The 16,887-nt window shown below is 42.0% G+C and overlaps 1 protein-coding gene across 8 annotated transcripts in view; it reads right to left on the bottom strand.

Annotated features, from left to right (window-relative positions):
* NRP1 (neuropilin 1) overlaps positions 1-16,887 on the bottom strand; it is a 139,629-nt gene that overhangs the window by 78,413 nt on the left and 44,329 nt on the right. For all 8 annotated transcript variants that reach the window (XR_009053215.1, XM_057731954.1, XM_057731953.1 and 5 more), the window contains one exon: positions 5,536-5,717. Coding sequence is in view for 7 of the 8 variants with exons in the window: in XM_057731954.1 (XP_057587937.1) it covers positions 5,536-5,717 (182 nt within the window). In the remaining variant the exon portion in view is untranslated. The remainder of the gene's footprint in view (positions 1-5,535; positions 5,718-16,887) is intronic.

The raw sequence follows: 16,887 nt of genomic DNA, 5'->3' as shown, positions 1-16,887 counted from the left end.
AAAGTCAAGTTCAGATTTATTGTGTTCACCTTAGTTTTCCATTTGTGTGGAGCAATTTAAAAACTTCTGTTGTGGAGGGAAAAAAAATGACAAATACAAAATCACGTGGGAACCATGAATGAGTAAGCTACAGAAATCTCGACAGAGCCCTAGAGAAATAATTATAGCCCCTTCAAGCTTAAATCTTTAAATCTTGAGGCTGACAGCCCTTTATTGGTGAAACAGAACATTTACAAAGGCGAGGGAGAGAATTCAGTGGAGGGAGTTTGGGTTTCAGATTCCTACACCAGTGACTCAGTAACTCTGCCAGATGTGACCTCTGCCTCATTGACAAACTAAATGTGAAAGGTAATTCGTACATGTACGCAGGGTGAGTGACTCATTCTGAATGGTGTTGACACAGGTGTGCCAGTAAAGTGTGGCTGTTAGTGGGGGCATGATAAACTGAGATGCAGGGCCTGTGGCTAGAAGTCACCTGATACCAATGTTGATATCCTAACCTCCCCCAAAGTATCAGATACAGTACAGGAGGCCACTCTAAACTGTTTATGTGTGTGTGTGTGTGTGTGTGTAATATATATATTTATAATGTGTAATTCAAATGATGGTGTGGTGTTATCAGGACTCAAATTATGGTGATTTGTAATTTAAATTACATACATTGCAAGTCCACCTTATGACTACAGGAATGACCACAATTTCAGTTCACGGAATCAGCACTGAATAGGACGGTATTCACCACACGACTGACCACTGCCCATCTACACGGACAGGGACGTCAGCCTACCAGCTCTGCCCCTCATCACCACCGCTGCGGCAGGATGTTCAAAGAGCTCTTAGGGCTCCCTGGGAACCAGAGATGACCTGATGCTTTGGAATCTCAGGATCCAGTCTGGGGGTATGCAGTTCAACAATTCTTTTCCTGGGTCGTTGCCTCATTGATGGGGACCTTGCAAGGGTGTGTTAGGGTTCAACTCTAAATAAGGAGGCTTGTTGAGCTTGTTCTTAACTAAATATTCTTCCAAAGTGCCAAGTACTAAGGGTAACATATCGGACATCAATACATATTAAATTTAACTAGCAGATCTTTATTTTTAGTGGCCAGGGCTAGTAAGCTGAGTCTCCACCTTGGTGCATCTGGCAGCCTGTTGAGAAAACAAATCAATCGCTTTCTCCCCATGCACGTATTAGATAGCCATGACCCTGGAGATGCAGAAAAAGACTACTTAGTGGACGGCACAATACACCTGGTCTGTAGAGGTCTGACCTGGATACCTCTCCAAGCCTTCTACAATGGGACTCACCCTTTAGCACGATGGCCTCGAACGCTCATCTATTTGATTTTGGTTAAAAAGTTATTACCATGTGGCATTTTGCCAGGTTGATTTCAGGTAAAGAGACTGTGAAACGTGCCACATAATTTATAATATGCTTCTAAGCTATTTGGTGGCTTCTGAGATGACAGTAACTATGCCAATTTGTCATTAATTCACAAAGTCATTTATACATAGGTAATTGGGAACCCTTTAGAATTTTATTTCCAAGATGTAGGAACAGTGACCCTGGAGACCTCCAACCTCCTCCCTGAGGCTTTGGCTGGCAAAGCAAACAGCAGAGTTTAATGCAGGTTCCAATATTCTCTCCTTCTTAAAAAGATAAAATTATCCAGGTAAGGTCAAGATTTAATGAGAGAAAAAAAATGACAGGAATTAAGGGCATACTTTCAAAATCAAATAAATTCCAATGCTTTCACTGTATATCCTTGCCATGTCAGATCCCTTTGGAAGCTAGCCCAGGTTTTCTAAGGCAGTTGGACAAAAGCTAGGGACATTCCTTGGGGGAAGTGGAAGAGAGCTGGATGGAGCATCAGGAGATCTGAGTTCCAGTTCTGCCTTTACCACAAATCTGCTCTGTAGACTCGGCGGCCTCTTAACCTTCCTGGACCTCAGATTCTGTGCATCACACATGGATTTGAAAATAAATCCTTTCAGACTCAAAGCTTCTTCTGTAATTTCCTCCTTCCTCCATCATATATCAAAATTTGTTTTAATGGGTTCCTTATTCCATGTTGCATAAGTTGAGTGAGCTCTTCCCCAAAAAAGAATGATGGCGGGAGTGGGCTGAGGGATCCTGTGGTGAATACACCTGTCACCAGGACTGGGGGTGAGTAGCTGGTGTGCCCAGGAGTGAGCCAGCTGCCGGTGTGAGGCATGCACAGACAGCACTGGGAGCCAGTGACACCACGCCTCTCCCGCTATTTGTAAGACTGAGAGCAACCAGTGTAGCCACAGGCATCCCACATTTCATCGTTAAGGGCCATGAGGATGGATAATGATAAGAGCTAAGATATTCTCTTTGGAATTATTGCTAAATGCACAGAATCTTAGTCAAATGTGAAGTGACCAATCCTCTTTCAATGAATGCTGTCCCCTTCTTCACTTAGTCTCCCAGAAAACAGCTATGGCTTCTTCCAACATCTGGGCCTGGATGACCCAGATGCAGGTTAGGACAGGGGCGGAGTGGGAGGTGGGCAGGCTGGGCTTTCCTAGAGAAATTTCTTTAGGTGAATGGGAATTATTTTAGGGCTGGTGGCCCAAGGTTTCAGCATCTGGGAAGAGACATGTAGAGGGGAACGTGGGTACCCGAGGAGAGAACTAGGGTGTCCAGAGGGCTTCAGGAGTCATGGGGAGAGGTGGGGACTGGCCACCACTCTTAGGCAAAGGCGGTTCTCAAGAAATGCAGCCCTAGGGATGCAGAAATGGCCCTGTAATCTATTGCCAGAAAACCTCAAGGCCAACAGGTAAAAGGGTAACGTATTGGTTCCACTATGATTAGTCTAATTTATGTGTTTTGAGGAAACTTGAAATTGCTGCAGCCTGGAAGAAGTGCTATGGTTTCAAAAGAATGAAGATTCTATATCATTAAATGGGTTTTAGAGGAAAGAATGCCCATGAACCTGTCTATGTGTTTGTGAACGTATTCTCCTAGTTCATGACTTCATGGAGTATCTATAAGAACTACAGTATGTGCAATGAAGGAGAAAGAAAGATGTCCTCTTTGCATTTTTTAGGTGGTACCAATTTAGTTGGGAAATGATATATGCACACATGAAGAAATTTGGAAATATTAAGGGAAAACGTGGTCAGTAAACATAGTTGTGTGTGTGTGTGTATCCACATGCAGTATGTATATTGTACATTTGTGTGTGTATGTGTGTGTGTGTGTGTGTATAAGGGACAAGCTGGGTACAAGTGTAGGGAAAATAAAAAGTACATCAATTAAGAGGAATAAGCTTAGAGCCAGGTTTCCATGGAGGTTAAGAGGCTTAAACCAGAAGAGGGAGAGCGCTGTGAAATCTGGAGGTAGCAGCTTTATCCATAATCATTGTAACAGCTAGTGTGCATTGGATACATCTTCAGGACAGGCACTAGATACATGTTTTCATTTCAACTGATCTTCACAAGGAGCCTGCACTAAATACTGTTATTCATTTTTCAGATGAGGAATCCAAGGCTCTGAACATTCAAGCAGATGGTCAATAGCCGAATCAAAATTCAAATGCGGGTCTGCTGGACCTCACCCAGCACATCAGCCTGGGGCAGGAAGCCGGGTTGTGGGTCTGTGAGACTGAAGCCGGGGAGGTTGGGAGCAGCTGATGTCAAGGCTTGAGCTTGCCCTCGGAGGACACTGAGGCTTGACCTGACATGTGACAGACACCTGCCACAGGTGTTTTGGGGACTGTAGTTTGAAAAGCTGTGTGTGAGATAAGAGAACATGGGATAACCACAAGGCAGGTGTGTTTGGTCAATGGCAGTGGATGTGGAAAGGAAGCTGTGACTCTTTAACTGAGATATACTTGATTTACAAGATTACAATAGGTTCAGGTGTACAGCACAGTGATTTGAAATTTCTGAAGCCGTGACTCGTTGAGAATTTTGGATGAAAATCCAAAAGAACTGACAGCCATATTGGATGTAGGGAGGCAAGAAGAGGAAGAAGCAAATAAGGTTTCAAGTCTCAAGGATGGCACTGAGGGGGGAAGAAAAGGGAAATCACATTGCATCTGAGACTAACAGAAGTGTGGGGGTGAGTTCATCTGGAAGGAAACGAAAGAATTCTTAATGACTTAGGAATGATCTAGCTCTCTCTCCATCCACCATCTTCAGATCTTTGAGAAACACTGACAATGGAAAGCTATTCTTGCCTGCTTTTCTGACACTTTCTTCTTTGATGCTGTCACATGCAGGTCAGCAAGCAAATGTGCACGTTTGTGCGTGTGTGTACATACACACACATGGATTTACATAGGTCAAACTGCTTTCAGCACAGGGAAATACATCCATACATAATCATGTGAACATACTGAGGTCCTATGTATGCTGTTATTTATACTAAAGGTTTTCAAAGTGTGTGCTCAGATGAATTTCTGAAGAAATTCCTCTCCATCTACCCAGATTTATCTAGGGCAGTACCAGATTTCTTTGAAATTTAAAGAAGTTATGCCAAAGCTCCCAGAAAAGCTTAAAACTCTCTTTTTTGTTATTTGCTGGCTACTGACCCAGAAGACCTTAGGCTTTTGTATTTGGTGTGGCTAGATTTTTTTCTATTAAATAAAGCTCTTTTTCCTATATTCCAGGACAATACATCTAAATCTTGAGCCTCTGTTCTTGGAAGATCTCCCACATATTGACGTCCATTTAAAAGGGAAGGCTGAGTTGAACACACAGCAGGAACCTACAGGCTGTTGTGAAAAACAGTGACGTCCAGATAAAGTACAATTTTGATCAATGGACTGATATGCGTGTTTAATTCCTCAAAGCTCGGAGACTATACATTCTCAGATTCCATCCTATCCCCATATATCCCCTTGTGACAGAATCAGTAAGTGATTATTTTGGAGAGGGCAACTGATGGTTAATTCCAAAGGGGGAGGTGCCACCTAAAGCCTTACTATTTTGTCTCCTCCAAGTTTTTTTCCCCCAACCATGCCCTCACTAATAGAAAGCCTCTTCTTCCTCCAAAGCCTCTTCTTCCTCCAATAGTTTTGGAAACAATAAGGCTAGTGGACTACTGCTTTGCTTTTCCTGGAAAATACCAGTTCTGAATTTTGCAATAAAATAAAGGGAACAGGATGTACATGACTTTAAGGTAAGAGGAACTCATGCATTTTTAACTAAAGAAATAAAACTTCAAGAGTAGATCAAACTTATTTTTGAAGAGGAACAATAAGAGAAAATGTTCTTAGAAGAGTTTTACAGGGTATATACCTTATAAACACTGGTCAGCATATTAGAATGATGAAAATTTGATGCTTGAAATACATTTTAAAAGTTTTTAAAACACACTTCCTCCATACATTGGGTAATTTTCCTTTGTTTAAAGTATTTTCCAACATTTTTGTAATGGGAACATATAACTTTTTCCCAAAAGTTTAAAAACATTACCCCTCATCTTTCTTTTCACTTTGTCTTTCACGAGATCAAGAAAAATGTTAACGACCACTTAGTCACACTTGTTCTCCTGTAAGTTACTCACCTCTCTTGAAAATTTCATAACGTATGGAAAATCCTGCCCCGTGTGTCTCATAATCAGAGACAAACTTGATAAAGAGAAAGGGCCCTGAAGACACGACAGGAGAAGGGGCGATCTTTCCACAGAACTTTCCCCATACACGCCCATTTTCATTTTCTCCATCGATGACCTCCACGTAGTCATACCTAAAACACAAAGATGGACGGAAACGGCAGGTTAGCGAGAGAAGTCCTTCTAATTTCAATAATTTAGAAGAAAGCAGTCTCCACCACGGTTTGTCAGGAGAAAAAGCAGTGTCTGGATGCACCACTGGATTTCACAGAGAGGGAAAAGAGTCTTGCAAAATGAAAGAATTAAAATGGACTACATCATGTCCGTATACATCATCTGGCAACACAGAACTATTAAGAATAATGGTGTCCATTATACTTACAGACAATGTCAGTTAAAGTAACCAATTAACAAGAAAAAGGAAAATCTCATGAGCACAATTCTCTATTATTAAATTGTGTTCCTTTGTCTGGGGTGCGAGGGGTGTCAATACATAATGCTATGCATTCTTTTCAAACTGTGAAGTTCTTTTATGAATTCAAAATGTCTCCTTGGCTGGCGCGCTCCATGAAAAATACTTTGATTTCTGTGAGCGACCCTCTAAACATATGGCCACAGAATAATAAACAGATCCTTTACTATTTAACTCAATTCCACCAAACTCCAGGCTTCTTAGGAAAAACTCTCTCAGTATCCATGGTGGTCAAAACACAGATCTTCTTCCCCACAAACTACAACTTGAATGCAGAACATAATCGCTGGGAAGAAAAAAGCTTCTTTTAAAATGGAAAGTAACTTTGTTTACTACCAGCCTGGGTCTTTAAAGGAACCTTGTCTTTGAAAAGGGGTTAGGACACACTTGAAATCATCAAAGTGATGTGATTTTTAAAAATTCAGGCTTAATGATAAATAATACACCAAGGAGATGAATGATGAAGGAAGTAGCAACAAAATATTACCCTAAAGATTGCACTGAGATAATACATGTGTTTGGCCCTTCCTTATCTCTAAAAGGTGGAAATCCATGTCCAGTAAACTAGCATCCCCCCCAGGAAAACAGGAAGATTTTTGTTTGGCATTATCTAATTCTTAGTATCTTGCTCTTTCTTTTCTTTTTATTTGCCAAGTCACCTAGGAGCCAGATAATCTGATTTGTCTTCCATATTTCTTCTAGAACTGACATGAAGACACTACAATCCATTCATTTCAAATCTTTATTCCTGTGTTTAACTTGGTTCAGAGGTCCTAGAATATATTAATTTCAGGAATGGCTAAAATATGGCAGTAACATAAACTGTATCTGGCAATTTAAAAGAGATCAAAGTGCGGGAAATCTTCACGATGACCAATGTCATCCTTAGCAATCCTTTCCAAACCGTCCAGGACACATGACTTATGTTTACGTAAAGTCTCACGAGACAACTGCAAAGATGCTATCGCTAGTTAAAGTGGACAGCTTAAGGCTCTCTAAATTAAAAATGACATTACCTCATCAGTTAAAATTGTGCCAGCTTTGTGTATATCGAGAAGAAAATAAAGCTGACATTGATGGAATGAAGCAGTAACATATGTGAGTTATTGTATTAACTGCATTTCCTCCACTGCATCTGCTGATTCCAGGAGCAATCACTGGCTGGCCAGCATCACTGTCCCTTTACAAAACTATGGAGCTACACAGAGGAGTTGTTTGTTTCTCTATACATTGGGAGATGCTTTGCATGTTGAGACAAGACAAAGGAAGAGGAGGAGGAAAAGTAGAGGATGAGGAGGAGGAGGAGGCTGAAGACAGCCTTATGTTCAAAATCCTCAGTGGCTTTTTATAGTCAACTGAGGGCAGCTGGAAAGAACCCCATCTCTGTGGTCGTGAAAGCCTCGCAAGTTGGCACTGATGCAGTAATTCCTTTTATCACTGCTGCTTCATTGACTAGACAGGTCTGCGTGGTTTGCCCCACGCTTGCTTATAATTTAACTGTGATTTGAGCTGCTGACTGTGTTTGGCCTGGCGACTGTGTGTCCAGCTCTGCTCTATAGGCTTTTTACTTGCATCTCGACATGGTCTGAATACTAAGTGGCCGCATCCTAGTGCATTTTGCCTTCCAGACACAAATAAGAGAGGTGGGTCAGGCATTCTGAAGAACTAAGGGCATTTCTGTGAGACCTTTCTCCCAGGTATGAGAGAACTCAGCTATTAGACTGCTGAGGAATTACAACAGGGGATGAAGCTAGTCTTTTAATTCACATTATCTTCCAGTCGTAAATACTAGGCTCTCCTCTTGGCAACAGTAAAAGCTATTTTGAAAAGGGGCAGAGGGACTAGACGCTCTACCCAGCAAGAGATAAGTCATTGCATCTTAAGTGCCAATTTTAGGCAATGGGATTATTCAGGGATACAATAGTTACATTTATACACTGGGATGCTGCTATCATTTTAGCACTTCCTACCATCCAACAGGGCCCCCAAATGTATCACAGAGAGCGATTCATGTAAATATTCAGGAGGGTGTATGCGTACAAATTTGCGAAGGCTGATACTGCCAAAGAAGTTAAGAAAGCAGCTTGCCTCTCCCTCTGGAGTTGAGACCAGTTCCACTCCATAAGTTTCTCACTGGCAAATGTGGTGCCAGGAATGCAGCTGGTGTGCCAGCATCCCTCCCCGGAGACTAAAAGTGTCACCACAGCAACGCACCCAGCCTGCATTGGCCTGAGGCCCAGGATCCTGAGTTTGCAAATTTCGATCCCCCAGCCGGCTGCACTGCTCTGTTACTGCTGCAGGCAGGCGCGGCAAGCACCGCATTCCTTGTGATGTCAAGATCCCCAGTCCTGGTAGCAGAGACCCGCACAGGTGAGCCTTGGAGGCACCTGTCCGACTCTTATTCCAAACCAGCAAGCTTGGGCTGCGGGAGGAGATCTGGGGTTGGTGTCTTGGGAATCTAATTCATAAAAGCTAGGGTAGGGCTCACAAAGTTAACCCGTCTGTCCCTTTGGAGCCCTGCTCCAGAAAAAGAATGTTCCAGGTGATGAGGAGGCTGCATCTGGGTTCGAAGTGTACCACCCACCTGTGCAGGAAAGCCTTCCTCAGACCTCACCTCCCCATGTTTCCTCACAGGTACACCAACATCACGTCGATTTTTTTAAAAAAATTTAAATTAAAAAAAATTAAAAATTATTTTTTATTTTTGGCCATGTCACATGGCTTGTGGGATCTTAGTTCCCCAACCAGGGATCAAACCCGGGATCCCTGCATTGGAAGCAAGGAATCCTAACCACTGGACCACCAGGGAATTCCCCCCCCACCCATCTCTCTTCTTAAATCTTCTACCTTAAAGCTTTCCCTTCCTGCACGAATAATGATAAAGCAGCTGACATTTACTGAGAATAAGGCATAGATGTCTCTACCTAACCTTCTTACAATTAAAGACTCTTTCCCAAGGTTTCCGTTTTCGGGTGTGAGGCCCTGGATGGCTCTTCCATGAGCATCACTGGCTTTAAGCACACGCTTCTCAAGCCCCAGACCTTCTAGCTTACATAATCCCCACCCCTACCCTACCTGGGTATATGCGGGTGGTGAAAACATTTTAAATCCTAATCGTAATCACGAGTTAGGTTTCCCATATGAGTGATAAAAGAATAGAGATTTCCTTCTAAGAATTCTTGAAAGGATTACTCAGAGATTATCTTTTTTTTCTTCTGGAAAGTTTGAATTATGGTTTTAGGAAAATGGCCAAGGAAGGGGAAAAGTGATGGGAAAATGAGAAATGTCTCCAGTCACGAAAGAGTGGTCTGGGAGGCTTTCTAGGTATGCAGTGCTGAATAGACGAATAGCACACTTTACTTAAGTCGGGTTTTCTCCTGTGAGTACAAGTGACCCCTGACTCCATGGTGGGGCTCGTTAATGGGGGAAAAAAAAAAAAACAACAACAACTAATCCTCTGCAGGGTGTTGTCTGTGTGGGGAGCCACTGTACCAGCCCCCTTACGGCTTCTGGACATTCTCGAGTTGTTAGGAAGGGGGATTTTAGGTGATGGTGTCTTTTTAATCTCCTTCCAGGAGGCTCTCCCCCAGCATGCATGGGTGCGCTAGTAATGGAGAAATTCGATGCCTGACATCATAAAGCAGAGTGAGAAATGATGCTGGCTAACATAATTTTCACCTGCAAAAATGTGTTTCTTTGGATCTTTGGTTTATTTTACACAAGGCATTAATAGCTATCCCAACTGAACAAGCCGTAAGCGATTACTGTACTGCTGCCCAAGAATTACCTTCCCTCTTCCCCAGAAGAGAACAGATTTTTTTTTTTCTTTCCTTGGAGTATTAGAAAGAGGAGATGGATATAAAAATATACAATGATGGAGCTAGGAGGGGCCAATTAGTTTGCATCAGTGTTTCTAAGTGATTTTATATGATACACACCCTAACTGTTCCAGCTTCCTTGCAATGTTCTAATCAAGATAAATATATCAAAAGCCTTTTATAAGGTTCTTGGCCTCTTATGTAGTAAAAGCATTTTTAGCAATCTATTCAAAGGAAATAATCTGGAATAATGTCAAATACATAGCAAAAAGTATTGCCTGAAGTTTTATAATAATGGGGGAAAACGGAAATAAGGCAAGACAGGAAAAGAATAAGAGGAATTCATTCATATTGAGGAGTATTATGCAGCCATTAAAAAGAATGTCAACAAAAGGTTTTTTATAACAAAGGAAAACTGCTTATGATAAGTAAGTGAAAAATCAGAATATAAAACTCTACACAGTATATCCTCAATTTTTATTCACACGAAGGAAAAGAACAGGAAGAAAATATGCAAGCTGTTAACAACTATTTATCTCTGGGTAGTGAGATTATTTCCATATTATTATTTCTGTATTTTTCAAGATTTTTACAATGGACAAGTGTTCCTTTGTAATCAGAGAGAAGTTGTTTTGAAAAGCATTAATTACCTATATATGAAGTAGCAAATCAATATCTTATTGCCCAGTGAACAGTTTTCTATTTCTGGGACAGAAAACACTATCTTTTACGATGCTTTATTTGGAAATATATCAAAGGCTTTGCCTTTTGTTTTTAAAACAACAGGATCAATGAGGCTTCTTGTGTGATAGATTTTTGGCGGAGGGCTACTAGAAAGTTAAAATGAATTAGATTTGATGTCATACTTTCTGATATGCTGGCAGTAATACTTGAGTTTGTACAGTAATTTCCCTGTTACAATATACTCTCAGATTATTATCTAATGTGGTTTCTACAGTGATCCCAGGAGGGCAGTCATCAGGTGGTACCATCCCAGAAGGAGCCCAGAGCAGGGGAAGCACTGGGTGAGAGTGTCTTTTCCACATTGCCTAGTTTTGGGCAAATTTGATTCCGGTATCTGCTCTTGTTACTCCCTTTCATACATATTTTTTGGGGGTTGGAAATGGGTATGACATTATTTTACAATTAGTCATAAAAAACTTGTAATTCACTTTTTCAACTGGTGATTGTTGCTAGAAAAATACCACGTCAGTTAACTTCACCAGTTTTTTTCTCAACAGTGTGCTTACAGCGATATGTATAAACAAGCACCTGGGTGTGTGCAAAGGGACATGTGAGTGTGAGAGACAGAGACAGAGACAGAGACAGAGACAGCGAGAGCTCTTGCCCTTCAGGAGTCACATGAGTTGAAAGTTTCAGTGGAGTTAATGGTGGCCACTGAATGGGCTTCCTCCTGGAGCTGTCCTGGTCCTCCGGCTCAAGCTAACATTCAGGGACCACGTGGCTAGAACCCAAGCCCAATCTGGACAATAGAAATAGGAGTGGGGCTGACAGGTAGCTGTAATTTCGTTCTCTCCCTGGTGCCAGCACCCCAAAGTTTGAACACAGATGGCTCCACTAAAGATGGGATGGGGCAGAACCTGCATCCCCAGGATGGGTAGTGGGGAAGTGCGGGACCCTCTGGCACAACCCCCAGGGCTGAAGCCATCCTGGTGCAGCCCCCCCCAGGATGGAGCTGGCAATACCTAGATTCAGAGTGGGAGAGGGCCTGAGTTGGCGGCACCGCAGAGAGTCCTGCAGCATTTTCAGAGGAACAGAGAGGCTGGGCTATGACCTGGTTCTGTCCCTCTAGCTCCCAGGCCTACGATCAAATACCAATCTCCATGAAAGTCAGTCTAAATCCCTACAAAATTTTAAAATTTGCACTGTCCACTGAATATTTCTTTGTTTATTACATTGGCATATTCCTCTTTCAAGTTTGTTTCTAGGTTTATAAAGTAATTGTCCCTTCATTAAAATAATGTCATATATTTTTCCTAGAGATATATTTTTTCATATATACATATTTTTTTCTTCCTGTGTGCAGTCTGTGGATTATAAGCAGGGCTGTAGGACATTAGCCTTTTTTTGGCTATGCCTTGCACCTTGTGAGATTTTAGTTCCCCAACCAGGGATTGAACCCAGGCCCTTAGCAGTGAAAGCGTGGAATCCTAACCACTGGACCACCAAAGAATTTCCTGTACGACATTAGTCTTGATCTGAGGCTCATTTGCATTTGTTAGAACACTTTCTAAAATTCAGTTTTTCTTCTATTCTAGTAGTACTTTCCCTACACCCCCCGAGGCTAACTTCTGATTCACAGCACCATCATGGCTCTACCTGTCCAGTGTTCACGCGTATTTGCATGACGTAATAGGCTATCGACATTGTCTGCATTTTTTCCGGCTGGGGAGGCTGCCTGTGAGACATGGTCTAGCATTTGAGTGGCATTTCCATTGCTCCACCATCAAATTCCTTCACTGATTTTATCATCCAAACTCAGGTTCCAGCTATGAAGAGACTGAGGGTCTACCGTCTACTGAACTTTAAGATGAACACAAGTGCCAGGGTGCAGGCATACCTGCTGGCCTGGCCCATGCCACAGAGCTGGGCAGAGCTGGTGCTAAAAGACCAGGCAGCTTTGCTCAGTGGCTGTGGGATGTACTTCACCCAAACCATCTCTCCAGCAACCTACTCCACTGATGGTAAATGGGACGGCTAACATCTCACCTCTCTTGGAACAAAAAAATTGCTGCAAACACTGTCTTTTGTTCAATGTCATTGTCCTCCTCAAAGGCCCACATGGTCTTACTCTTGTTACTTGTCCATAGGCTTCCAGATCAACTCTCCTCCAGGAGGTTCCAACGCCAAATAGTCCACCTGACACCTTTCCCATGTGGCTCCTCTAATTAAAGCTCTAAAAAAGATTTCTATAGGTATCATAGTCAGATAACCCCTTCTCAAATAATCAGAGTACAGTAAAACTCATAAAGCTGATCTCACACGTTAAAATGTTCATTTTTAAGCTTTTCTAATGCCTCAGGGCCATAATAAAGAATATCAACAATTTTATTGCAGCCATAGAAAACGGATGATTAATAGGTTAGATAATAACATAATAATATGTATAAGAGTGAACAGTACCAGGAAATGAGGTATTACAAAAGTGAAGAAAGGAAATCTTCAAAGAAAAGCTTTTACTGGAATAAAAAGAAATATTAAATGCTTTTCACTGTAGTAATACAAAGGGATAATCAAAGGCAGTGGGTCACAGATGGTCAAGACCAACCAGAAAGAGGGACTTCCCTGATGGTCCAGTGGTTAAGAATCCGCCTTCCAATGCAGAGGATGTGGGTTCGATCCCTGGGCAGTGAACTAAGATCCCACATGCCTCAGGGCAACAAAGCCCATGTGCCACAACTACTGAGCCCGCGCTCCAGGAAAGAGAAAAACTGAGATAATAAACATCCAGCAGGTAGCAGACAGCTTCTCGCTGCTGCATGACAAGTCACCCCAAACACAGAGGCTTAAGACAGCACACACTAATTAGTTCAGAATCTGTAAGTCAGAAGTCTGGCATGGTTGGGGTCTCCGCTCAGCACATCACAAGACAGAAATCAAGTGTCCGTGGGGCTGCGTTCTCATTTGAGTTCTGTGTCCTCGTCACAGCTCACACTGCTGTGGCAGAATTCAGTTTCCTGCAGTTGTGGGACTGCAGGCCCCATTTTCTTGCTGGCTGCCAGCTGGGGGCAGCTCTCAGATCCCAGGGGCTACCTGCCTTCCTTGCCCCACAGCCCTCTCCAGCTTCAAAGCCAGCAACAGAGACGTTCCCTCACATTGGATTCTTCCTATGCTCCAAAACTCCTCAGGAAAAGCTGAGTCCCTAGTGAGGGTTCACCTGATTAGGCCAGGCTCACCCAGGATATCCTTCCTCTCTTGAGGTCAACTGATTTGGCAACTTAATTAAATCTGCAAAATCTCTGTACAGCAGCACCTAGATTAAGGGGTGATTGAGTCACTGGGAGAAGGTGTATGCAACCAGGGGCCAAGGATCTTGGGATTCTGCCTACCATTCAGACCCAACTCTGGATGGATGCAGGGAGCTTGGAAGCTGCAGTGAAAATCAAGCAGCAGGGATGGTCTACTTACATCCCTTGATAGGGCAAATGCTAGTATGACCCAGGGTAAGACGAAGGGTGGGCTGTGGGGGTGGGAAACTGGAGCAAGGCTAGAATCTCTTTCAATGTTCTCGGATCCTGTTGGCTGTTGGTTTGGGAGCCCTGAGCCCACGGTGCTCGCTTGCAGAAAGAAAAGAAGGTTCTGGAGAGATCCATGCTCTCCTAATTAAAGCAAAAACAGACACGCTGAGATTGTCCAACACATATGTCTAGAGGCAGAAGAGTGATAATAACTTAATTCAAAAATAAATATATAAAAGAACTCAAGACATGTGGTGTAAAATAATGGTCAAAATATATATAATTTTAACGGAAAATGTTTGGAGTTTGAATTTCTCATTTCTGAGGAATCTCACTTTATAATTAAGATTTATTGGCATAGAAGATAAAAAAAAATCCTTCTCATGGGAAAATATCTCTATGGTCGAACTCTGATTATGAAATCCAAAGATGCATTTCAAACGGAAGACCAGGGACGACGCCTCCTTTAAAACAACTACGCTCCAAGGTAATGGAGTCTTCCAGTGTCAAGCTTGCAAAGTTCAGTATTTATAGAAAAATTCACATGCCTTTAATTACAATAAATTCAGTTCCCAAGTAAAACGGTGCCATCTGGAAGATATTAACATCATTTACAACTTGTTCGCCTCCCTAGTTCATAGAAAATTTTTACTTCTTGCCAACTTTCCACTGTTCTCAGGGAAAAAAAAAAAGAATTACTCTCATGGATTGTCTCAAGATGGGCTTATATAACCAGTCAAGCCATCAAAAGTTGACACAGGGGGTGTCCTGGACACATTTACTTCCTTCTTATTTACTTTAAATCCTTATATCTTTAAGTTTTGGGTTTTGTTTGCTTGTTTTAAATAAAGGCTGTTCTCGCCTCTCTGCACCTCTTGTCTCAGCCTTCTCAGGGGGATAAGGTGGAGAGAGCGCTCAGGCATTAAAAACTGGGTTCTGGTGTGGGCTCTGAGCTTCAGGACCACCCCTGCACCTTTAATCTATTAAGAAGCACTACCATCTTCAACCTCCCACAGTCTCAAAGGGAGCAGTGGGGCAGGAGGTGCCCCCTGCCTGGCCATTCATCCGTCAATTAGCCAAACTGGGACGGTGATGGAGCCCTCACACTCAGTCACTGACTAGCTGAGCATTGCTAATGCCTGTGAGCCTCAGTTGCTCACCTGCAACATGGACGAAAGGAAAATTAAACTTCCCGGATGATAGAGAGGGCTCAGTGAAATAATACACGGTGATTCCCCCTTCCAAAGTGAGGCTGGAATGCAGGAGAAGCCAAGAGACAAATGCACAGAAAACCCAATGGAGCACAGCTTTGTTTTCCAAAAGGTACATTCTCTGCAGTTCAAGACAGACTGTAGTTTAGGTAGCACAGGAAGTTTGGCTACTCTTATCTCCCCATGGGATCTATCAGTCAGAAGATGACTAACTCTCAGAAGATGACATAACCTGATATTCTGAAAAATACTATTTGGAATGACAGTAGGTTTGCCCCAGTACTACCACCAAAACTCAATCAATTAAAGCCATCGTAATGGAGTTAAAGAAATCAATTTATATATGCTACAATACTTTTTTTTTTTAAGGAATCACTAAATCCGTTAAGTGTTTCCATTGATGTACCCAACTGATTTAATGATCTGCAATTGGATCAGTCCTATCATCATGCAGTGCTGAATTTGCTCAAAAAGCCCCCTTAATTGGTGTGGTGGATACACCAGGGGGCAACTTCTGGTTCTGGAAAAGCAGTGACTCTGCCTTAAGGGGTAGCAAGATCACAATCTGCAAGTTTCCTTTTTAATTCTTTGGAAAAAGAAATAAAGCCATAATTCTCTTTTAGACTATAGGACCTAATGTGCTAATTTTAAGAGTTAAAAAAAAAAAATCCTCCTGATTCATTAGTAATTATTCAGTGGGGATCTAGGTAGTTTGCTAATCAGAGCTGCAGGAACTAAAGTTAGCAAATACTCATTTTTTTAAAGGCTTTTTTCTTCCCCTTTCTTTGCAGCAATTATATCAGGCAGGTGAGATTATTCATTCTGGAGTGGAGAAGTCCCTTACTCTGTAATGACAACACATTTTTTTTTTTCTGAAAAAGTGGAAAGCAAAAAATGCTGAAGAAAAATGGGTCTAGTGACAGACAAATGTCTCTTCCTTTCAGTGACACTGGTGGTGAACAAACGGTTGAGCTGAATTTCAGGATGCGCAGCTGGCACCAACCCAAGTCAAAATGGTACTATTCTGTTCAGTAGACCCTTAAGGTTTACTTAGAGTACAAACCCCTGAGCTGACCACAGCCAAGGAACACGAAGCTTTTAGGTACGGGCCTGATGCATTTATGATGCTAGAATGAAATGCACAGGAGAAAAATAGATCACGTCATAGTTTCCTTAATCCCTCATGTTTATTGAAAGCAGCATTCTATTTGCTGTAAGTCGTCTTTAGAGTTTGAAGCATTCATGCTCAGGGTATTTGTTCTTTTCCGAATTTTTCATTATTTAAAATTCTATTAAGTCAAAAACAGGTGTTTCAGCTACAGATGACTGGGTTACCACTAGTCTTACTAACTAACCTAGGATATATTCTGTAACCCCAAGTCACTTTGGGATACTGGGAATAATTTATATAATGAGAAATAGAGCATGGACATAAAATACCTCAAAGGTCAACTAGGGTTTTTTTTTTCTATGTTACAACTGCAAACTGGTTGAAAAACAAGATATATGGAGAATTATTGTTATTGACCTAAACATTAGTTTACCTGATTATTTTCTTATCACTGACCTGCTTTACAGACTGGGTAATTAAATGGTATAAAGCA

Source organism: Hippopotamus amphibius, chromosome 4, assembly GCF_030028045.1.
Source record: "Hippopotamus amphibius kiboko isolate mHipAmp2 chromosome 4, mHipAmp2.hap2, whole genome shotgun sequence".
NCBI lineage: Eukaryota > Metazoa > Chordata > Mammalia > Artiodactyla > Hippopotamidae > Hippopotamus > Hippopotamus amphibius.
The sequence above is the reverse complement of the archived record's forward strand: the minus strand, read 5'-3'. Positions and strand labels throughout refer to the sequence as shown.